Source organism: Juglans microcarpa x Juglans regia, chromosome 2D (genome assembly GCF_004785595.1).
Source record: "Juglans microcarpa x Juglans regia isolate MS1-56 chromosome 2D, Jm3101_v1.0, whole genome shotgun sequence".
Lineage (NCBI taxonomy): Eukaryota > Viridiplantae > Streptophyta > Magnoliopsida > Fagales > Juglandaceae > Juglans > Juglans microcarpa x Juglans regia.
Window position 1 is genome coordinate 33487934 of NC_054596.1, and position 25961 is coordinate 33513894.

The following is a 25961-nucleotide window of genomic DNA, read 5'->3' on the forward strand; positions in this document are numbered from 1 at the left end:
TTTTATCTATTATTAGTTTCTAAATTTAAGTGAAGACTACAGAACATCAAGAGTAACGCTGATATATGTCCCAATGACAGAAACCAAAAAGCATCATCGCTATATAATGACGAATGAGAAGCTAGTAGATGGTCCAAAGGGTTCAGCATGGGCCATAGAGCTGCAGCATGCGTTATTTATATTGATAGTTTGATTTCAATGACACTGGTAGCTTTAAAGATGTGGATGCTAATTACCTTATCATTCATCACACGTTGATCTTCCGACACGTTTCTTCTTAATTTGAAGGAAAGATAGGCCGGATCTGGGGGACAGTGTCCTTGCCTTCCGTGTGTTCTACAACAAACTTTCAATCATCTGCAGTGAGAATGTTAGTTGGAGATAAGACGCGATAATTAAAGGATGGCTGGTGAGTATGGAGATTTAAGTTTTACACTCTTTTTCCATAGCTACTACCTAAGCTGCTAGCTCCTCGATCCCATATTCTGGCTTCTCATGAGGAAAATATATATATATATATATATATATATATATTTATAATATTATATATATAAATTCTCACCATCTTGAATATTAATGCATCTCTTGCATGAATATATATGCAGTACTATCAGCATGGGCATGCAATTTCTTTATTTATTGTATAAGGACGGACCGGACAATATTAAATGAGTTTTGTTAGGTGCAAGCTGCGAGATCCTGTATCATTTCGCGTATCGATAATTTTTTTAATTTAAAAAAAATTTTTTTGAGAGAAAAAAAATCTTCTATATCATGAAAATTATTTTTATTTTTAATTCACATCGTTTCGTTAAATATATATATTATATATCAATATTGATATATAAATTGATACACTAACTTGCTTACAATAAGATTTTTCCTTATTAAATTGAAGGGGGAGCTTACATCGTCCTGTCTTGAGTACTCTATTTACTTATTTAATCTGCACCCAAAAAAGTTTGTCCCTCGGTGAGCATGTTTCCAAAAGCCAGCCCTCCAATAATTGTTCTTTCTTTCTTTCTTTTTTTTTTTTTTTCCCTGTTTTGGACTGAGATTTGCTTGAAAAGAATACAATATTGGCCTTAAATGTTTCGTTTGAATATGAAGTAGGACCATGTGACAACGAGACACGTAAATTATAAGTGAGAGAAATATTATTTAAGGCAGGTGGGTTTTGAATAAGACAAAGGGACCACATGACCACGAGACACATGCAGTATTTTTTTTTTTTTTATATATAATATTTTAATCACAAAAACATAAAAGCTAGTTAATTATACGGCGAAAAACCTTCTATATAAGCACCATTGCTCACTCCCTCTAGACCATAACTAACGTTCAATTACAAGGCGGAAACTTCTCATCGATTGAGACGTACATTGCCAAATGGGGAGGAGCCCTTGTTGTGCTAAGGAGGGCTTAAACAAAGGTGCTTGGACATCTCAAGAAGATGATATTCTCATAGAGTACATTAGAATCCATGGTGAAGGCAAGTGGAGAAACCTTCCCAAAAATGCAGGTACTCATGATCATGATCTATATATATTTAAACCAAGAGAGATTCAATTCCCAACTTTAATTATTCATGTTTGTTTAATATTTTATTACTTTTAAGTAATTAGATAGGAACGTTACAATATGCATGGACTTTTGGAGCAGGTCTAAAAAGATGTGGGAAGAGCTGCAGGCTTCGATGGTTGAACTACCTGAGACCAGATATCAAGAGAGGTAACATAGCACCGGATGAAGAGGAACTCATCATTAGGCTCCACAAACTTCTGGGAAACAGGTTTTGAATCTCTTCTACCTAATAAAAACTCTAATGTATTTAACGATGGATGTATAAGTTAATCAGGCAGCTAAATTATCTATATCTTTTTGGCGGTGTTTATAGATGGTCTCTGATTGCTGGGAGGCTTCCGGGCCGAACAGACAATGAAATAAAAAACTACTGGAACACCAACCTGGGAAAAAAAGTTCAAAACCAGCAAATCAGTACTACCGTTTCGATTCCTCCTAAGCTTTCAGGGCATTCAGATGAAAACAATTTTCCGCCACCTGCAGTTTCAACGACTCCTATGCTTTCAGGTTATACCGATGAAAACAATTTTAATCCAGTGCCAACGAACAATCTGATGCCCTCCATTGACACAAGTACCTTACCATCATCACCAATATCGAAAATCTGCACAAACTCCAATGTGATCCGGACCAAAGCATTCAGGTGCAGCTCTAAACTTCTTCTGACCCCACAACCAAACAAGTCATGTAAAGAAAATTTGGAGACCAACGTGATCGGGGTAGGATTAATGCCAATGGATGGTCAACATCATTCCATAAACAAGCCCACGGAATTATCTGGTACATTCGATGAGTTATTATCACTTGTTACTACTACTCCTACTACTACAGGATCATCAGGAGATGATAATAATAATAATCAGTCGTCGGATTTGGTGATGAATTTCAACGTGGGGGATATTTGCTTATCGGATCTTCTCAACTCAGACTTCTCAGGTGTTTGTGATTTCAATTATAGTGACGATAACATGAGTAATGATTTATCGCCAGTTTCTGCAGACCAACCACCTCTAATGCAGTACTCTGATCATCGGGATATGCTGCAAGATTGGAAGATAAACAACTCATGTGTTCAAACAATGAATTATGTGGCTCCAAATCTCCAGTACTCTTTCTCATCACTTCTTAATTCTGGTGCGGAATGGTTTGAAGAATAATATGACTTGCTATTACTCAGAGTATGCATGTCTAGGCAGAGCTAGAATGAATAATTCAGTCCAAATGTACTTGAAACGAATAAATAGTACTACTGGCTGTCATGTAAGATTTTGTGTGACATTGTTTTGGTGCCCAGCCGGCTGTGTGTAATTACATAACAATAATGTAAGATTCCCAATGGATTTTTATACGGTGATCGTGTTATATATTTTCGGCAGCTTGTTATTCAACTAAATACACGTATACGTACAAATGATAGTAATTAATTCCCAGCGTTTTCTGGTTTGTGGGAATAATCTTCAAATATCTCTTCTACTAGTGCTGCACGTAGTAATCGCGCGTGCGGATGATCACCTTCGATCTGATCGATGTAGTTTTCCTTTGTGTCGATCTCCAGGGTTACTTTTCATTTAACAAAATTTTCAGTTAATTAGAAGCCGGCAGATTAAGGCTTCGTTTGGTTACTAAATTCACCTCAATTCATCTTAACTTATTATTACAATTTTTTCAAATTCCAATACAAAATATAATAAATAATTTAACTTTTTCAAATTTCAAAATAATAATATTATTAAAAAATAATATTTCAATTCAATTCAACTCACTTCAACATCTACACTCATCCTAAGAGCAATGGTACGAAACCTGACAGTTTAGACCGATGATCGACTGATCGAGCTGACAGCAAGTGACAATTAAAAAAAGTGCACTCACGCATTCAATAAATCCTGATTTCGGTTTCCTCCAAACAGTTTAATCTTTTTTTTGGCAACTTAAAGAGCATTGCATGTTTGACTAAAGGCTTGGTTTGATTTATCAATTATCTCAATTCATTATTATAATTTTTTTAAATTTTAATATATAATATAATAAATAATTCAATTCTTTCAAATCTTAAAATAATAATAATATTAAAAAATAATATTCTAATAATATTTTATCATCTTAACTCAACTCAGTTGAACATATAAACGTAACCTAAAATTTAAGATTTTAATTAAAATCAAAATTATTAAAGAAATTTAAAATCAAAATAATAATATAATATTATATATTTTAATAATTTTTTTTAATTTTTTTATATTTTATAAATATACTTCATATATTAATTAATAATTTAATTTCTACTATCAAATTATTTGATATGAAGAAGAAAGGAAGAGAAAAGAAAAAGAAAGGAAGAGAAAATGAATATTTTTTAATAAAATATTCTTTTGGTTAGTGAATAGAAACTCATCAAATATGATTTTAGTTTTCCATTTCTGACTCATAACTTGACTTAGAGTGATTTGACTAGTCCATTACCACTGATTTTAAAAATATTTAGTTAAAATTTAGACTTGACTGATATTTGACTAGTCAAATACTATTGCTCTTACTTTCCTTCTAGTTCTTCTCAGCTAACAAATCAGTGGTAAGAAAGAAAAAAAAAACAAAAGTCGAGACAGATTCACGATTGAAACAAGTGATCATGGATTCACCTAAGTTTAAAGAACTAAACAAGATTCACAACACTTCAGACCAATCTTTTAAGAGAATCTAAAATAGAGAAGTGAGGGAGGGACGGAGGTATTAGCAGCATACCACAGCTTGGCACACTCAACAACAGTGAGAGTCTATGGAGCAATAAGGAAGCACGAGATTCCTGGAAGAAAAAAGGGGGAAGACTCTCACAATATTGCCGAAATCAGTGGAGAGACGTTGAGAGAAATTGGAGCTCTAACGGCAACAAGTTCAAACCAACGTGATGATTCAGCAAGTCCTAAAAATAAGGAAGAATTAGATCAACATGAAGATCCATCAGTTTCGGCTAATAAGGGAGATCCTAATATAAAGCTGTCAATAACAAAAAGATCCGAGATCAATGCCAACTGCAGGAAATCCTATACGAGATCAACACTAACTGTAGAAAATTAGAGATATACACCAACTATAAAATCTGAGGATCATATGTCAACATAGCAGATTTTATGGGATTCTTTTAATTTTTGAATATGGAAGATCATTGTATTACTTTGCTTAAATACTCCCCTTGTATAGCCTAAGGGTTCACGTTGCCATTCATTAAAAAAACAAGACACCAATTTTATTCAAATAATCCTCTGTTATTTTCTCTGTTTTATTTTTTTCTTCTTGGTATCCAGAGCCATTGTGAACCTTAGGCAGTATACCACAGCTCCTTCTTCCACTCACCATGGCTACACTTTCTCTCAATGTTGGCAACTTCACACCCTAAGACTCACCCCAAATAACTATCCCTTGTGGCGTGAGCAAGCATTAGCTCTTACCGAGAGCCAAGAATTAGTGGGGCATCTTACAAATGAAGATCCTGCACCAAACAAATATATTATCTCAAGCAACTCCACAAATGCAGACAACACAATTCCTCAATTAACAGATCCTTTCATAGCATGGCGAAAGTATGACCGTCTTCTTCGATGGTGGATAATTGGGACACTCTCTGAGGAAGCTCTCAGACTCGTCGTTAGTCTTGATACAGCACATGCAATATGGGAGGCTCTCAAGAATGCATATGCCCAAGAATCACAAGAACGTGAATTCACTTTGCGTCAACAGCTTACCTACCTTCAGAAAAAAAGACCATACAGCAATCACAGAGCACATCCGCACCTTCAAAGGTCTCTGTGACAATTTAGCAGCAATTGGGAAGCCTGTTCCAGACCAAGAAAAGGTATTTTGTCTCCTCACCAGCCTTGGTCCACAATATGAAACATTCACAACAACTACGTTAGAGCCTCTGAGACCATCCTATTCTGAGTTGGTTTCTCAACTCCAGAATTACGATCAAATGCGAAATTGGTTCTCTAGCCCACACCGATGTCCAAGTTTCAACACTCTCTCATCAAGTGGCATTTTATGGACAACAACAATATTCTCAGACAAACAATTCAGGATATCGTGGATCAACACAAAAATTCACGTCAACTGGATGTGGATTCCAGGCACAGCAAAGCAAGGATTCAAGCCAAGCCTACAACTCTTCTCCGGCTAGTGCACAGCGCCGACCTCCACCACTAGGAGAATGCCGCATGACCCCCATCTGAAAGAGAGAAATATCGTGATCAATAGTGTCAATATTGTGGCATGATGGGCCATATTGCCAAGATATGCTGGTGGGTACCAAAAAAATCAACTTCACAAGATGAAAAACATAAGGCTTATAAATGTTTTCATCCATCAAGCAAGAAGTTTTTTATCTCCCGGCATGTTGTCTTTGATGAACTAATTTTTCCTTAAAAGTCTACTAATAATTATTGCATGACAACAGCAAAGCCATTGGCTATAAATATTTCTGACACTTGGTTACTACATACTGATAATTCGTCTTTTGCAGGGTCATATTCAGTCTCTTCCACAGCTCCATGTTTAAGTCCCTTACCTCAACTCCAAGACACAGCAACATTCCCACAAAACTCCATGTCACTCGAACCTTCACCTCAACTTTCTCTTAATGCAGTACCTCAAACCATCACAGAAAACATTGAAAATGACTTTTCCGAATTCCCTACCAACACTGGCATAACAGAAATTCTATCATCACATAAGACAAACACACCAGAAAATTTAGAAATACAACCAACCATAGCTCCACAACCAGCAACCATATCGACAGAATTACCACATCATACACATGCTCCTGCAGAACACACACATCCCATGGTCACTAGATCAAGACTAGGTATGGTAAAACCCAATCCTAAGTATGCCTTGACCTAATCACCTCTACCAATATACCCTGTGAGCCTCAAAACATCAAAACAGCCTTAACACATCTTGGTTGGAAAGAAGCCATGAATGAAGAGCTTGCTGCTCTTCATCAAAACGAGACATGGAAACTTGTTCCCCGCACATCTAACATGCATGTCATTGGTTCAAAATGGGTATTCAAGTCAAAACTTAAGCCAGATGGGACTTTAGATTGACTCAAAGCACATTTGGTTTCAAAAGGATATCATCAAGTTGATGGAATAGACTACACAGAAACTTTTTTTCCCATTATCAAACCAGGAACAATTCGGATGATTATAACTATTGCTCTTGTTAAGTAGTGGTCTATTCGTCAACTTGATGTTAAAAATACTTTTTTGCATGGATTAATCTCTGAAGATCTATATATGAAGCAACCTCCAGGAATGGCATATCCACAACATCCAACATATGTTTGTAAACTAAAAAAAACACTCTATGGATTAAAACAAGCACCACGTGCTTGACTTGATTGATTTAGTGCTTTTCTTCTTAAATTTGGTTTCTTTTGTAGTCTAGCCGATCCTTTATTGTTTATTTATCACTTTGAATTTGGTTCATTATTTTTACTTCTTTATGTGGATGACATATTGCTTACAGGATCTACTCCAGCACTTGTTGCAAATTTCATTAAGTTACTAAGCGGTGAGTTTGTAATGAAAGATTTGGGACCAATTCATCACTTTCTTGGAATGGAAATCACGGCAACAAACAGTGGGCTTCATCTATCTCAGTCCCACTACACTCTTACCATACTTGAACGCTCCAATATGGTAGATTGCAAGCCGATGAGTACACCTCTTGAAGCTAAAACCAAAACTTCTTCCACTGAAACTCTCATGGAAGACCCAAGTTACTACCGATGTCTTGTTGGAGCCTTACAATACCTTACATTCACTCGCCCAGATATTTCATTTAGTGTTAATTATGTATTCCAATTCATGCATGCTCACACGATGACACATTTAAAAATGGTTCGACGTATTTTACGATATGTCAAAGGAACAATTGAAATGGGATTACATTTTTCCTCACACACTACACTTGATCTTTTTGCTTTCTCAGATGCAAATTGGGCAGGGTGTCCTACTACAAGACGATCAACCACAGGCTACTGTACATTCCTTGGAGGGAACCTCATCTCGTGGTGTGCAAAAAAACAACTTACAATTTCACGATCATGCACAGAAGCAGAGTACCGCACCATGGCTAACACAGCAGCCGAACTCACTTGGATGACGTTCATTCTCAAAGACCTTCAAATTACAATGATGTCTCCTCCCATACTCTAATGTGACAATCTCAGTGCTCTTCATATGACAGTTAACCCTGTTTTCCATGCTCGAAGCAAACACATTGAGTTGGATTATCATTTTGTGCACGAACGAGTTGCACGTGGACTGCTTACCACTCAACATATCTCCACTCATAACCAAGTTGCTGATCTCTTCACAAAACCAATGTCAAAAGCAGCCCTTCAATATTTTCGAACCAAACTTTGCCTCCAACCCCAGCAAAGTTTGAGGGAGGGTATTAGCAGTATACCACAGCTCAGCACACTCAACAACAGTGAGAGTCTATGGAGCAATAAGGAAGCACGAGATTCCTGGAGAAAAAAAGGGGGAAGACTCTCACAATATTGCCGAAATCAGTGGAGAGACGTTGAGAGGTATTGGAGCTCTAACGGCTACAAGTTCAAACCAAAGTGATGATTCAGCAAGTTCTAAAAATAAGGAAGAATCATATCAACATGAACATCCATCAGTTTCGGCTAATAAGGGTGATCTTAATATAAAGTTGTCAATAACAAAAAGATCCGAGTCAATGCCAACTGCAGGAAATCCTATCCGAGATCAACACTAACTACAGAAAATCAGAGATAAACACCAACTACAAAATCTGAGGATCATATGTCAACATAGCAGATTTTAAGGGATTCTTTTAATTTTTGAATATGGAAGATCATTGTATTACTTTGTTTAAATACTCCTCTTGTATAGCCTAAGGGTTCACGTTGCCATTAATAAAAAAAAAAAAAAAAAAGACACCAATTTTATTCAAATAATCCTCTGTTATTTTCTCTAGTTTTTTTTTTTCTTCTGGCGGGAGGCAAACCATACTCAATACAAACACTTCAAACCCACGCCGGAAATGTGAATTCATCCGAGCGGAAGGGAGGGAGGCGTGCCAAAGTAAAAAGAGTCAGATTTGCGTAGTTTTTATTTAAAGTATTTTATATGAATCATTCAAAAACTGAAATGTGGCATCCGTCGATCTAATCTCTCTTCATTGCTTCGTTTGGATCATCAACCTATCTCAACTCATCTCAACTCATCATTACATCTTTTTTAAATTTCAATACAAAATATAATAAACAATTCAACTTTTTCAAATCCTAAAATAATAATAATATTAAAAAATAATATTCTAACAATATTTTATCATCTCAACTCAACTCAACTCACTTCAACATCCAAACATAACCTTAATATGTAAAGGGTAGTGATAGGTAAAAATTCATTCATAGATAATTTTAAATATAATAATATTTTTTATTATATTTAAACACATTAAATCAAAATAAAAAGTCAAAATTAAATTTAAATAATATTATTTTATTATATAATTATATACAAATTATTATTTAATAGTAACTTTATCATACGTAAAATATGACAAAGCTGATATATATATATATATATATATATATATAATATATCTCCTATATCTTAAAAGAGGCTATCATCACATAAACAGTAACATAAACAGTAATAAATGGTAATTTCTTTTAACACCTTTTATTCCGCATAGCCTATCCTCATATAATAGTATTTTTTTTTTTACACTTTTTATTCGGCATAATCTATCCTCATATGAACAGTAATAAATAGTATTTTTTTAACACTTTTTATTCCACATATACACCTATGTAATTGACTAAGTAATATGAACAATAATAAATAGTGTTTTTTTTTACACTTTTTATTCCGCCTATCCTCATATGAACAGTAATGAATAGTATTTTTTTTTACTCTTTTCATTCCACATATACCCCTATGTAACTGACTATTATTACAATTGTGCCCTTTTAGGTCTTCAGCTTTGCAAAAAAGTACATAAATAGCTTACAATAGTTACAAAAATTGCCATTAAAAATCATTTGTCGTGTAATATCTTCTAAAGGTTTTGAACTCTTTTAGTGTATTGACAAAAATGATCCTGACTTTTTTAGATGGGTTGGCGTGCGTGCAGTATAACTTAGTCATATAAGCTCATACGTATATATACACTAGGCAGGCACAATTATTTTTGGAAAATGTTAGTCTTCCTGCTGGCTCCCTCTGGAAATTTATTTATTTATTTATTTTTATTTGGTAATTAAAGAAATATTTTTTAATGATGTTGTCTATTTTTTTTAAAAAAAATTTAAATGTTAAAAAAATACATGTGAAAAAAAGTAAAAAAAAAAAAACACACATGAAATACACTAGCGGGAGCCCTCAACAAAGCAACGGTGGCTATAGAGCTACTCTTTTTTTTTTGGAAAATTACAGCCAGTGAATAGTATGTCTTGTTAGGAATAATGCAAATCATATTATCATGTATATATTTATGGAGAAGAGTCCATATTAAATTAGAAAAAGCTAGCTATCTAGCTAGCATATAATTATGTATATCATGTGGTGGTGATCAAATCATGCAGCTAGCTAGCTAGCATGCACATAATTAGTGAGTGAAACCAAATTATTCATTTCATATTACATTATTACTTTATCTCTATCTTATTTACGTTTTTCTCATTTCTGTCCTGTAGATCGCCATTTGCAGCGTTGATCGGTTTATTAATCTGACCTATACTGCACGACTCACTAATTTTATTTCCATCCGACTCTTTTATTGAACAAACAAATTTGAATTCGTCAACTTTTAGTTACTACATACCGTACGACATTATATGCATGTTGCCATGCATATATTGGATAATTATATATGATTGTAACTTCAACATGCATTATTATTATTATTATTATTATTATTATTATTATTATTATTTTTATTTTTATTTTTATTTATTTATTATTATTATTATTGCTTATAAACTTGATAATATTTATGTAAAAAATTATGTTTATAAACTTGGTGATTTTAAATATGCAACTCTCATGAGCTTGTCAATTGAATGGTGATTTTGTATGTTGGCCCATTTATATAAATAATGGTGTTTTTAATTAGATGTTGTTCAGAATCTGCTTTTAAAGAACTTTTATTTAATTAATGAATTGTTACTATTGTATGCTTTTGCAAAGATAGAGAGACAGGGAAAGTGGGAGAAAATGTTGGGTTTGGGGTTTTAAATCTCAACTCTTCATCTTGAATCTTCAGATTTAATCTAACTATAGAAGTTTAAATATTGATTTAAACTAACATAAAATAGATAATTAAAATATAAATATTATATCATACACTTAAAATCAACTTTAATTTATAAAATACTAATTTTTTATCTTTAAATAAATGATGAAGTTTTACTGAGCATTTTTAAGAGAATAAAACTATCTAATTAATTTGAATTTTTTATATAATTTAAATTTCATAATAAATGATGAATATGAATAAATAATAATTTCGCTCTTATGTATTAGACTATTTTAATATTTGAAGTCACACTTTATTTTTTTCTTCCATTAGGCAGATGTGGCAAATGCTCGTTTAGCCGCCGCTAGTATATATATATATAGCTGATGATCAGTCTAGCTAGCTAATGACGTGCCTTAATTTCATGGCCTGATAGTAATGCCTGTGTGCGCGCTGTGCATGCAGGCCACAATATTGAGATGATATAGGTTAATTCATCGAACGAGCTAATAGTAATATAAGTTGCGTTTAGATATTGAATTGAATTGAGTTAAAATAATAAAATATTATTAAAATATTATTTTTTAATATTATTATTATTTTAAAATTTTAAAAAAATTAAGTTATTTATTATATTCTATATTAAAATTTATAAAAATTATAATAATAAATCGAGATAACTCGAGAAAGATTTAAAAACCAAACTACCTAAATGTTCTCTTTGTTTAATACAAAAGGTTGGCAACCTGTCAATTGAGTTGATTGCGATGATTTCCATATAATTTATTGTCTTGATCATTAGCACCAACTACCAAATTCTTGCAAGATCTAGGATTTATTTACACTTTACCTGCCATCGAGATCGACGTAAAAGTCATTATAATTAATTAATGATTTAACGTAGTAGATTATAATATATCATATGTTGATCATGGTGAGATTTCTATCTAGGTTATATAAAAAACTATGACGAATTGGTGAGATATAATAAGGTTTCCAGCCTTTATATATATATATATATATATATATGACTAAAGAGTCGCAAATATTTTTCACAATATTTTTCACAGCACATAATATAAAATGAGAATACTTTTATAAAGTTATGTTATCCATATTTTAAAATATAATTGTGAAATATATTATGAAAAATATTATATGTTTATTATTTTTCTATATATATATATACAAACACACAAGAATTGCATTTATTAATTTAAATTTAATGTTAAAAATATTTCAGATCATATGTAAATAGTAATAAATAATTTATAAATAAAAATAATTTATTTAAAAATAATAATGAAAAGGGTGCGAGAGTCATCATCGGGACCCGGCAGTAGTTATATTATTTTTATATTAATTAGCCCACCTTTCAGTCAAAAGAAAAAAAAATATGTTGTTTTTCAAAATATAACAGCTAGGAGATTATTTAATTGAATGCATAGGCAAAGGCATTGGTTAATGGAAAATTTTATATACTATATTATCATCTTATTTTTATCTTATTATATATGATGTAGTATATTTATCATTATTGACTAATTATTTATTAATAATTTTTTATCATTCAATAGTGATAAATATGACAAATTATATATAGTAGATAAAAATAAAATGATGGTGTGATGTATATCATTCTTCGTATAGGTATAACCTACTGATCGAGTCCGGTTTTAGAAAGCTAGACATACAGTACATCATGATGATCTATTACTAAGCATGCATAGGCATAATTAGCTAACAAGTTTGAGTTGTACGTACATATATATACAGAACATGTGCATGCATGTGACAACTCCAATGGTGAGATCATATATATTAGAATTAATATATAACGGAATTAATGACTATTTTTTAATTAGAAACATCGAATACTCTTATGATATTTTTATAAATGCACAGACTTTTATTTTACTTGGCATTTTTGACAGATGACTTGACATTTTTTTTAATAAAAAATGAACTGCTCGCATATATATATCTCATGATGATTTCTAGTGATTTTCATAAGAATAATGTTCGATAATTTAAAACGTACGTACGTACACCAGATAATTACCTACAACGATAACAACAGTATATTATATACGATCTCATTTTCAAACCCTCGTGCATGTATATATATACACATCTATTGAGAGAAAAAAATAAAAAGATAAAAGATAAATGACCCACATTAGTAGATATGTGATGTAGGACTGAGTATAACTGATTATATATATATATATATATATATATGTATAATATATATATATAATTATTTTAGGATATTTTTAAGAAGGGATAGAATTGTATCAGTGAAAAAAACTGGGTAGGAACCTCTCACACCAACAAACACATGCAGATGGGTCGTCTACATATGGATAATGCTACTGGGATCCATGGTCCCAGGTGACAGTTTTTTGTTTCCTTTAAATTTCTTTTTAATATTTTTAAATATGAGTGTAATCGATTCTATTCGGTCCAGTTTTGTATATATTTGCTAGAGAAAAGTATTCCTATGTTCTTCTATATTCATTTTCTCTTGTAACTTTACAGTGTTGGTTTACATATTTATAACCAGAAATAAAAAGATTGTACATGAAAGAATATTCTAGACTTTAAGTTTGTTACAAATGGAATGAGGTATGCCGCTGTTGCAGGTGTTTGTTACGTGATGCTGTTATAATCTTTTGGCTGTGAGGCCTGTGAGCTAGGCTTTATTGTTGAAACAATATTAGCCTTAACATCCCCCCTCAAGACAATCGGCAAATGTTGTAAGTGCATACTTGAACGCAATGAGGCAAAACGCATAGCAGAGAGAGGCTTTGTTAAGACATTGGCAACTTGATCTTTTCCGGAGATAAAAGCTACTTGCAATGACTTATTTAAGACCCGGCCACGTACGAAGTGGAAGTCGATTTCGACATGTTTAGTTCGTGCATGAAAAACTGGATTTGAAGAGAGATAAGTCGTACCTATATTGTCATAATAAATCAAGGGAGCACGAGTAAGGGTGATATCCAAATCACGACAGAGATGTTGGAGCCAAATGACCTCTGTTGTGGCGTTAGCAACTGCTTTAAATTCGGCCTCAATTGATGAACGGGCGACGGTAGGTTGTTTCTTCGAGGACCAAGATACTAAATTATCTCCAAAGAAGACGCAAAAACCACTTGTTGATCTGCGATCGTCGGGACATCCTGCCCAGTCGGCGTCGGAGAACGCAATGAGATTGAGATTGGAAGATGGTGAGAATTGCAAACCAACCTGTGAAGAATGTTTCAGATAGCGCAAGATGCGCTTCACTGCTTGCCAATGGGGTACACGAGGGGCATGCATATATTGACTCTCCTTGCCAATTGCATAAGATAAATCGGGCCTTGTGAAAGATAGGTATTGAAGTGAACCGACAGTGCTTCGGTATAGTGTAGGATCTTCAAAGATGTTCCCTGTGAAGGCACTTAGTTTTTCAGAGGTGGCCATGGGAGTCTTTACAGGTTTAGCAAACTGCATATTGGTCCGTGTAAGTAGATCGAGAACATACTTCTGCTGAGTTAAAAACAAACCATTTGGTGTAGAGGTCGCTTCAACACCAAGAAAGTAATGCAGGTTACCAAGATCAGTAATGGGAAAATCAGTGCTCATGTTGGTGATGAGTTCGGATATATGAGAAATTGAGGAGCCAGTGATCAACAGATCATCAATGTAGACGAGTGCAAAAATTGTGCTGGACTTGGTCTTACGTAGAAATAGTGAGGGATCTGCTGAAGAGATTGTGAACCCAAGATCAACCAGACGACAACTTAGCCTTGAGTACCATGCACGTGATGATTGGCGAAGTCCATAGATAGCCTTACGTAACCTGCAAACAGGAGATGAGAATTGAGGATGAGTAAATCCAGGGGGTTGGGTCATGAACACGGTTTCATGCAGGGGTCCGTGAAGGAACGCGTTCTGAACATCATATTGACGAATTGGCCAGCGACGAGTTACAGCAAGAGCAATGACAGAACGCACGGTTGTGGGCTTCACTACGGGACTAAACGTTTCATCAAAGTCAACCCCAAATTGTTGAAGAAAACCCTTGGCGACTAGTTGAGTTTTCCGTCATTCAATGGAGCCATCGGCAAGCCGTTTGGTGCGAAATACCCATTTACATGTAACGGTGTTGGAGGCCTGTGAAGATGGAACTAAAGTCCATGTATGATTGGCTAGGAGAGCATTGAACTCGTTCGTCATTGCCTCACGCCTTTCGGGGTATTTCTGAGCTTCCGTGAGGCTTGTGGGTGATTCCGGAATGGTGGTACAGGTACTGAGAAGAGCACGAGGCGGAGGCCACCTAATGGTACCGTCAGTGAACTATCGAGGTTGAAGAGATCTGGTTTGGGACCGTGTTACCATTTGATGTGCAGGTGGCAGAGTATCAGACGAGGGGGAACTCTGCGCTGGTGATGATGGTTGAGAGGAAGAAGAAGAAGAAGAAGGAGACGAAGGATGTGGGCCCAAGATGGAAGAAGGAGGTGAAGTCATGGTCGTTGGATTATTTGTAGAAAGGGATGGAAGGACCACGTGAGTTGAGATAGTGGGCTCAGGTGTTGATGCATGTGCAAAGGAAATGAGTCTTCATTAAATTGAACATCTTTAGATGTGTAGGAGCGGCCGCCCGAGGAAATGTTATAACAAGTGAACCCCTTCTGGGCTGGACTGAGACCCAAAAAGACACAAGATATTGAGCGGAAGGAAAATTTGTGTTTGTTATAAGGTGTAGTGAGAGGCCAACATTCAGAACCGAAGACACGTAAAGTGCTATAATCTGGAGATTTTTGGTGAAGAAGAAAATAAGGAGAGGAATTATGTAGTGAAGGTGAGGTTAGAATGTTGATTAGATACACAGCATGAGTGAAGGCAAACGGCCAAAAATTGACTGGGACCGAGGCATGGGCAAGGAGAGCTAAACCCGTATCCACAATGTGACGGTGTTTACGCTCGATGATGCCATTTTGTGTATGAGTGTGAGGAAATGTAATACGATGAATAATACCATGGGATTCTAAATATGAAGTGAAGGGTCTAAATTCGCCCCCCCCCCCCCCCCAGTCCGATTGAAATTGTTTTATTTTTGTTTGGAATTGAAGTTCAACTTGGGTTCTGAATTTAATAAAGACTTCAAGTGCTTGAGATTTTGTTCGGAGAGGGAACAACCATGTGTAACGCGAGTAATCATCCATAAAACTAATATAATATTAAAATCCATCATGTGATACATGTGGGGAAGGACCCCATAAATCTGAAAAGACAAGTTGAAAAGGTATGGTGGACTTGTGAAGACGTGTGTGAGCTGGATATCTATGGGATTTGGTCTTAGCACAGGCATTACAAAAAGATGGAATTATTAATGGATCAAAAGGTAGACTAAGGCGTTGCAAAATGGACCGAACAAGCTTGATAGATGGGTGTTCAAGCCGCGAATGCCAAGTAGGAACTGAAATGGATGTAGTCAGAGCAGTGGATGAAGTCAGAGCAGTGGAAGGGGGAGGTGAAAATGAGTAGAGGCCGTTATGGATGGTCCCGTGAAGAAGAGGTCTCCCCGTGATGCATTCCTTGACACAAAAAGAATCAGCAAAAAATTCAAAGAAGACGTTATTGTCGACACAAAACTGACGAACGGAGATGAGATTTTTCTTAAATGAAAGAACACAAAGGATTTTGTTTAACAAAAAATTAGAGGAATTAAATGAGAAAGAGGTTGAACCAGAGTGAGAGATGGGTATTGTGGAACCATCACCAACACGTAAAGTGTCCTCTCCATGATACTCAGCAGCTTGCAAATTCAATTTGGATAAGTCACTAGTGATGTGGTTTGTTGCTGCTGTATCCGGATACCAGCTGAGATCTGAGATATAGTTTGATGAGAAGTTGGCAGTAGTTGGGGATGCAGCATTATATGCCTGATTGAATCGGTACAAGCAGGTAAGAGCATAATGCCCCTGACGGTTGCAGACCTGACAAACCAAACGACTGTCAGTGGAAGAAGAAGGCATGTGACCAAGGTTACCTGCAGGCGCCTCACGACCACGATTTGAGTGGCCACGACCACGGGAGTTGTTGCGACCCCAGCGATGTCCCCGACCACGTTGAGGGGTCTAATTTTTGGCAGTGTAGTTGGCAGATGGTTCACTGGAGAAAATACTGGTATTGGTGTGATGAAGCATACGAGCTTCATGTGCTAGCAGATGACCAAGAAGTTCAGTAGAAGGAATAGGCTCCAACCGAGTAGCAACTGACGAGACAAGTGCATCATAATCAGGCCCGAGCCCAGCCAAAAGGTAAGGGATGAAATTTACATCTGGAAGAGGACGTCTTGCGGCAGCCATAATATCAGCCAAAGTTTTTGCACGACGGAAATACGTCGAAATAGAATCAACCCCTTTCTTAAGTGAGGCTAATTGCAGTTGGGTTTGAATGATTCGTGCTTGAGAGACGGAAGCATAAGTGGACTCGAGAGAGAGCCACACGGCACGGGCAGATGTGCATCCCACAACTTGAGCCATGATAGGTTCAGAGAGGGATGAAATGAGGGCAGACATCACGAACTGATCCTGCTGAAACTAGGCTTCGTAAACAGGATTAGGAGCACCATCGGCTAGCGTTGGTTTGGGAGAAGGAGATGAGCCGTCGACAAACTTGTAAAGTTTCTGTCCACGAAGATAAGGTACAAGTTGTACCTTCCATAATAGATAGTTATCGGGATTTAATTTGACAGAAATTGTGTGAGAAAAACTGGGGTTAGAGAGGGAGGGAGATGATGAGTTTGAAGGAGTAGCCATGGACGTTGGTCCTATGAGGCTCTGTATACCATGTTAGAGAAAAGTATTCCTCTGTTCTTCTATATTCATTTTCTCTTGCAACTTTACAGTGTTGGTTTACATATTTATAACCAAAAATAAAAAGTCTGTACATGAAATAATATTCTAGACTCTAGGTTTGTTACAAATGGAATGAGGTACGCCGCTGCATGTTGCAGGTGTTTGTTACATGATGCTGTTATAATCATTTGGCTGTGAGGCCTGTGAGCTAAGCTTTATTGTTGAAACAATATTTGAGAATCGAATCACAGTTTTGGTTCAATTCAGTTTGGTTTTTTTGGTTTTAGCATAGTATTAGTGGATTCTATAGTTAGTATAACTATATATATACTATATATAGTGATATAATGATATATAGATTATATAGTAATAACTACTAATACTATAGTGATTTATATAGTTATAATTTATATATAGTGGATTACTATAAATAGTATAAGTATTAGTATTAATATTAGTACTAGTATTAATATATATATATATAATAGTATCATATAGTGATATAGTATTTGATTATATATGTTCGTGATAACATGTTAGCTAGTGTCTAACTTATATATATATATATATATATATATATTTATTTATTTATTGATAACCAAGCAACAAACTCCATTAAGTAGAAAATAACTACAAAGCATCATGTTCAATGATATGTGAAGCCATTTTAGCGAAAGAGTTCCACCAACCCATTAAGTCATGTAGATGCCATGAATATTTTGCCAAACAATCAGCGTCAGCATTGGCCATACAGCCTCTCTATGCAGTATTACAACTTTCGGAAACCTTTCTAACAAATTTCTAATCTCAAAAACCAAATTTTCCCAAATAGATATTGACTCCTCTTCTCCTGTAATCTCTTGTACAACCAACAAAGCATCACTTTCCACTTGAAGATCATGAATTCCCAGCGGCAGACATAATTGTAGGCCCCTTAGCAAAGCCAAAAGTTCAATTTCCATATATAGGATCAATGTTCTCATGATCAGGTTTACTAGCAAAGAAGATCACCTTACCAGTTTTGTCTCGGAGGATCATTCCCACACCAAATCTACTTTGTTCATGAAATAATGCTCCATCAACATTCAATTTTAGGCTGCCAACAAGTGGAGGAATCCAACCACAGTGAGGTTTAATATGTTAGTGATAATATATGTTAGTGATAATATGCTTGGTTACATATATGTTAGTGATAATATGATGCTTACAAACACTTTTCATATGAGTGTATATGATCAAATGTATAGAAATATATTTATTAAAATGTCTTTATCCTTAATATATATATATAATTTATATTAATAATATATGATCAAATGTTCATGCTTAAAACTCAAATTTTAATGTATAAAATTAAAATTTTTAATGATAATATTATATCAAATGTTATATTAAGAATTATAAGATTAATTTTATATTATATCAAATGTTATATTATTTTTATGTTATTATATTATTATTATATATGAATAATAGGATTTTAGAATTTAATATTATATTAATTAACAATTTAGTATATAATATAAAATTATTTTATATAATATAAAAAAATTAAAAATATATATTTTTATATAAACTAGTCTAATTCAGTGTTAAAAAAAGAAAAATTAAAATTAACCGGTTTTGACTAATTTTAAAAAAATAAAATTGATATGGAACCAATCGATTTTGGATCCGATCAAATTTAATAATTTATCGGTTGTCTTTTTTTTTTTTTTCTGTCATAACTATTTTTAAATATATTTTTTTAAAAAAATACATAAATTCAATAATATTTTTATAATGCATAAAGAATCTTGCGAAAAACTATGCCCATTAATTAAGTGAGTATTTATTACTATTTGATTTTTTTTTTTTTTTTTATGGAACATATATCTATGGCTGATATCTGCGATCGGCCCCACAGGCCGACATATATGTCGATTCATCCAGTGGCATTAATTAGTCCCGTACGTACTGTCCACTGATGCAACATTGGGGTCCCCAATACCACGTGATCACATGATCCCGATCCATATATTCGGGACGTTTAGGCCCTACGGAGACCGTTTTCGAGACACAAATTCGGGAGTTCAGCATTTCTGAATAGTCAATATAGTCAATGATCAGATGTACCTCTCTATTAAAATATAACTAAATAAATAATTTAGGGTTATTAATTTTAGAAAAATATTTGTAAAATATCTCAAACTTTTATTGTCTAATCTCCTCGTTCATACTTTTTAATTTTTTTTATTTTAAATTAAAGAAATGATTATTAATAAAATTATATATATTTTTTATTTTTTTAATGATTATATTTAAATAAATAAATAAATTTATACGTGGACGGCTCGCTAGCACCGTCCTAATTTTAACTGCCCAGTTTGTACACCTGTCAAAAGTACAAAGGTCAAATTTTACTGTCAGGTAAGGACATTGGTAGTGGCTTCTCCATCTTAATTTTCATCTTTAAATTTAAAGAATGTGTCTTTAAATTTATCTATATTAGCTTATGCATCTCTAAATTTTTACATAACTGTAAATAGTACTTATTCAAATTAGAAGAAGTACTATTTATTCTTCAAATATTATTTTATTATTTTTTTCTTTCTCCTACCTATTAAAATCAACTTTGTAGAATTTATATTAAGATAATTTTAATAAATAAAATTTTCATTAAGTTGATAATACAAAGTGGATGTTAGTTGTAAAATATATATAAAAAAAATTTAGGAAACAAATAAAAAATAAAAAATAAAAAAATAATAATATTTTATTATTATTTGATTTAAAAATATATAAACCAACGTGAGAGTTTTCTTTCACATGTAAAATTATTTTTCAAAAAGGATAATCTTACATAAAAAAATACATAAATCACTACCAATACTATAAGACCCTTGCCACGTTTCTCGTTGGAAGGGGCTGTGCAAATTTGGAAGGGTACCGATCTCCCGAGTAACTGGAGCATGTACGGGACTGACTAAATTTGGAAGATACGACGTTGAACATGTGCCCGCGTGACCGTTATTGCAGAAAAAAAATCTACGCAATGTTCACACAATTTTTATACATCATATATTTTTTTAATTTTTATTTATTTAGAAAAAATTTATTTATTTAGAAAAAATGAAAGGGACATTAATAACCAAGTACAGCAAATCGAATATATATATATATATATATATATAAATTTACGCATACTTATATGTTCACATGCACTTGTAAATTAACTGGGTGTATATAAAAAAATGGGCAAAATCTCCCAATAGATTATGTTTTATGTGGCACTCAAATTAAAAGGCTAGGTGTAGGTACTATATATATATATATATCTATATATAGTCAACCTCGGAGAAGAAATGTAATTTTTTTAAGTATATATTATAAAACCCAAGATAAAATAATGCTAACATTGCTTATATATAAAAATATATATCCAATAATTTAGTTAATTAATTTTACTAATGTGAGTGCAGTAGTACTTGACCTCACACTTGAACTCAAATATTTTTGTGTTGTAGCTAGCTCATTGCATGTTTCCTGTAAGAGGAATTGTATTTACAAGTCACTATTCACTTTTATACTTTACATTTATAATTTTTTTCATAGAATATGAAGATATTTTTTATATAGTGTGAAATATAAAATAATAACTAATAACTGATGAGAATAATTTTTTTCTAATAAAATAAGGTGAGAATGATTCGTGCATGTAGATATATATCTTGATCATGGCCATCTTCTTTTCAATCGGAATCACGAGTACGTCGTTTACATCGAGCTTTAAGGTTTACACAAAAGGAAAATAGATATATGAAGTGAATATTTATAGTTGTTAAGTAAATGCTATCAGATCATGTTTTCAAAATCTTTATCCTCGATCTTGCTTTATAGGGATATTAATTTCTCTTTATTTTTTTTATAAATCAGTAACTGTTCATATGATAATTTTATATTATAATTTTTTTTAATAAAAGATATGAATATTTTTTATAAAGTGTAGAAATATTTTTTTTATAAAATATGAGATGTGAGATGGTAACAGCGACTAACAAGAAAATTTTTTTATTTCTTTGGCGTTACCCACTACCTAGTTTCTTTGCATATGATCATGGATTCGTGAGCTGAAAACTCTGGCACGATTTCCAAACTCCGAGAAACAGTGAGGCATTTAAGTTGAAGGGCAGCTAGAGATGCCCATTAGGTCGTCTGGCGCTACTCGTCCTAGCTACCTCCATGTTGATGTCACACTACCGAGATATAGTGAGAATGTGCAATAGAAATAATTATAAGAGGGAGAATAAGGAAAAAGTAAAAGATATGTATTTTCTTGATTGATTTATCTGTCAACATGTATTTATTCTTTTGATCATCATTTATATGTGTGAAATGTACTCGTCTCAAATTTTATTATTATTTTTTATTTTATAATATAATATTAAATAATTAGAGATTATTTATTATATTTTATTTACAAATTTATCATCTAATATTATATTATAAAATAATAATAAAATAATAAATAAATTTACTCTTTATTTATACACTTCATCTAATCCTGCTCCGTAAAGCACTATAGCTTTATTACAATTATCAAGAACAATTACAACTCATACATTCCGTTCATAATTAGCCCATCAACCCGCAATATCGTACGTTGCCCAAAGAGCGTACCCAAATCTTTGGTTTATTCTATTCTTTAAAATACATAATTAAAATCTATTTTTATTTTATTTTACATATTAACTTTTATAAAGATTATATATTAACTTATATATATATCTTTTTATATTGTTTAAATATTTTTTTAATATTTTTTATTCATTTTAAATATTTCTTCTAACTATCAATAAATTTACAAATAAGAGAGAAAATAATTTAAAATATTTTAGAATTATGAAAAATATTTTTGATTACTGTAGTAAAATGTAAAATCAAAATCAAAGTATGAAAATCATTAGAAGGATTTTTTGATCAACTTTTTTTATATTTTACAAAAAACATTATCAATGCTTTTAAGCTTCTTCTCATCTGTGTCTATCTTATGTCACCCTCTATTGCCCCAGCCGCCACCCTCTAAATCCGTGTATATACGTGGGTGCAATACACTTTTTTGTCCATCTTCCTGTATCTACAAAGAAAATCCGCTATCCTTCGAAACTTTTCAATAATCACAAAACGACCAAACCTAACTACTACCTTATTAAAAACTCTATACAATCTCTTTTTATTTACACAATCTCTATACATAATATTTTTTTAATTTTTATTATTTTTTTCTTTTATCAAATATTTCATATATAAATAATGGATAGAAGAATTGAATTAATTTAAAAAGAATAAACTCAAAAAAAAAATTAAAAAATATTAAAAAATTTAAAAGTTTAAAAAAATAGTGTGTGAAAGTTGAGGAGGTTGTGTAATATTGCTCGACTATATACTCAGAAAAATATTAGGTACTCCAAAAATATGGATGACATAGTACTTTAATCCTATCACCCCATGACATATATAATTAAAATTCCTTATATAGATTAGCACTAGGGGTGTAACCGGTCCAGTTTAGTCTGGCCGCTTTTATACATATTTTATAACCGAATCGATATATATCGATTTTGAGATTTGAAGAATCGATACTGCATCACTTACACCTCTAAATCGTTTTAGCGGTTTTGATCCAATTTTTTTGGTATATTAAATATATATAATATAGTATATATATTATAATATATAATAAAATAGTGATAATATATGATAGTATATTATAATTATATTATGGACTATAGTGATATATTTTAATATATAATAATATATAGTGATAATATATAGTTATTTATATAGGATTTTAAATTTAATATTATATTAATTAGTACTTTATCATATAATACAAAATTATTTTATATATAATTATATATAAAAATTATATATAATATAAAAAATCATATAAAAAATATTTGATACAATATAAAATATATATATATATATGTATATATGAACCGGTTCGGTTTGGTATTAAAAAAACAGAAAACCAAAACAGATCGATTTCAACTAGTTTTGAAAAAAATAGAACCGATACGGAACCAAACTCACCAATTCGGTTTGGTCCGGTCCGGTTTACAAGTTTATTGATTTGTTATTCACCCCTAAGAGCACTCCCAATGACTTCTTCATCCTATCCTTTAAAATACATTACCAAAACTTATTTTTTCTATTTTACATACTGACTTTTACAATATACCTTACATCAGCTTATCTATTTTTTCTTTATATAATTTAAATATTATACTTTTTAATCTTTTTATTCATTTCAAATATTTTCTCTAACTATCAATAATATCCTCATAACTTTTGATATTTGCAATATCTCCCCATATACAATGTCATATAATTATATTCTATTTTAAATTAATCTAAATTTATAATCTAAATTAAAATATAATTGATTTAAAAATTAAAAAAAATATAGATATAATGAAAATATTCTTGTTTTATTTTGTTTTGTAGTCAAACTAATTGAATAATTATAGTTAGGTATATCACAAATGAGAACCTTTGTGTCTCCTTCAAACGCAAGGGTGGACATGAATATTTCCAATGCAAGAGTGGACATCAATATTTCCAACATGCTAATGTATTAAGGAGGAGGAGGAGTTAGAAATTAATTAAATATGTTTACATTGATGAATAGAATCCTCTACATCTAGCAATGTCCTGTAGCAAAGTGTAAAAACAGCTTTAAAATAGAAGATCAATGGAGGGTGTTTTGAGAGCATTTCTTTATATTTTTAGAGAAAAATGTATTATACAACATTCATTGGGAGTGCTCTAATAAGCGCCAATATATATATATATATATATATATTATATAAAAGAAAAACAAACTTTTATTAGTAAAAGAAGATTATGAACATTTATCAAGTCAAAAGAATTAAAAAAAGTCTGAAATACAGTATCATAACATATCAATGCCATCCACATATTTTACATTGCGAGCTTGCATATGTGCTGCAATATTACCTTCTTAATTTACGAGCATAAACAAAATTACATTCAGGAAGAGACATGACATAACATGACATGACATGACATGCATGACATGGTCCTATAATAGAATAGGAACGTCATGTGACCTTATTCCAGAAACGTATAATAATTGATATATTTAGTCCACAATATGGGCTATTTATTGAAGTAGTTGACTGTGCCATACATGTAATGTATTGCACAGTCAACTGTAAGCGCCATTTTGCCAGCCAGCCATTTTGGCTCCTTCAACTCCTATGAATGAGGACCATGAACGAGCAGAGTCAACAGCGTATTACATGTAAAGCTATGCTTGATCTTCTTGCCATATATATGCACAGATACTTCATTATTGTAAATATTCAAATAATATGTGACCTTAATTTTACTCTATCAAATCCCATCAATTTTGGTACACTTATATGTAAATGTATACACAAGCTTATAAATAAGATAACATACTCGATGTCAAAAAAAAAAAAAAAAGGGAAGAAAAAGATAACATACTCACTCTCACATAAGAGTAATTAATGATTCACAAAAAAACATGTGTAAAACTATCTTCTTTCTTTTTAAGTGTCTTATAAACGATAATTATAAGAAAATGAGGCTATATTATCATGATTTTGATAGAAATCATGACCCTGGAGGAGGAATTTAGGGGCAGCCGTCCAAAGGTGTTTTTGCTCATCATGATTGTTCCTTACCTCATGTGTTCAAAGGTTGTATTGGAGTTGGTGGACTTTATGGTGGGAGGCTTGCCGTTGACAACTACCCGAGCATTTGAAGAAAATGAATGGAGTGATTTTAAGTTGAAAGTTTGCTGGGAATATCTCCCCCACTTGTGAGATTGCTGCAGAAAGTTGAAGATAATGAAAGAGATTAGCTGGAGTACTCCCTCAAATTTTAATTGGATTGAACAAGTGAAGAAAGCTTAATTTCAATCATGTCTATCATACGCAGCCATGAACAAGACCAAAGGGTAAAGAATTAGAGCTTTTGTTAGCTACCCACTTTACCCGGTCATGGTGCAACGATCTTTAAAAGAAGAGCAAATATTAGATATAGTTTTAGGGTGTGCAAGTCCTATGTACTCTTTTTAAAAAAATGTAGGGTTCATCAATAAAAAAAATAATTTTCATGTGGATTCTAGATTTACTCACTTTTTTCAATTGAGGTACACGATACTTACATAGTACTCTTAGAGTACTGCATATAAAATTTGATCTCATAAAA

General features: G+C 32.5%; 1 protein-coding gene across 2 annotated transcripts; it reads left to right on the forward strand.

Annotated features, from left to right (window-relative positions):
* The first annotated feature begins 1318 nt into the window (after positions 1–1318).
* On the forward strand, positions 1319–2929 carry LOC121250567 (MYB-like transcription factor 4). Of its 2 annotated transcripts, XM_041149707.1 has the most exons (4): positions 1319–1522; positions 1663–1792; positions 1898–2600; positions 2688–2929. In XM_041149707.1, exons 1-4 carry the CDS (start codon positions 1390–1392, stop codon positions 2739–2741), a joined length of 1020 nt encoding a protein of 339 aa, XP_041005641.1. In that variant the 5' UTR covers positions 1319–1389; the 3' UTR covers positions 2742–2929. The 2 variants fall into 2 exon arrangements, with proteins under 2 accessions (XP_041005641.1, XP_041005640.1); XM_041149706.1 differs by having other exon boundaries at positions 1898–2929.
* Positions 2930–25961: the final 23032 nt, after the last annotated feature.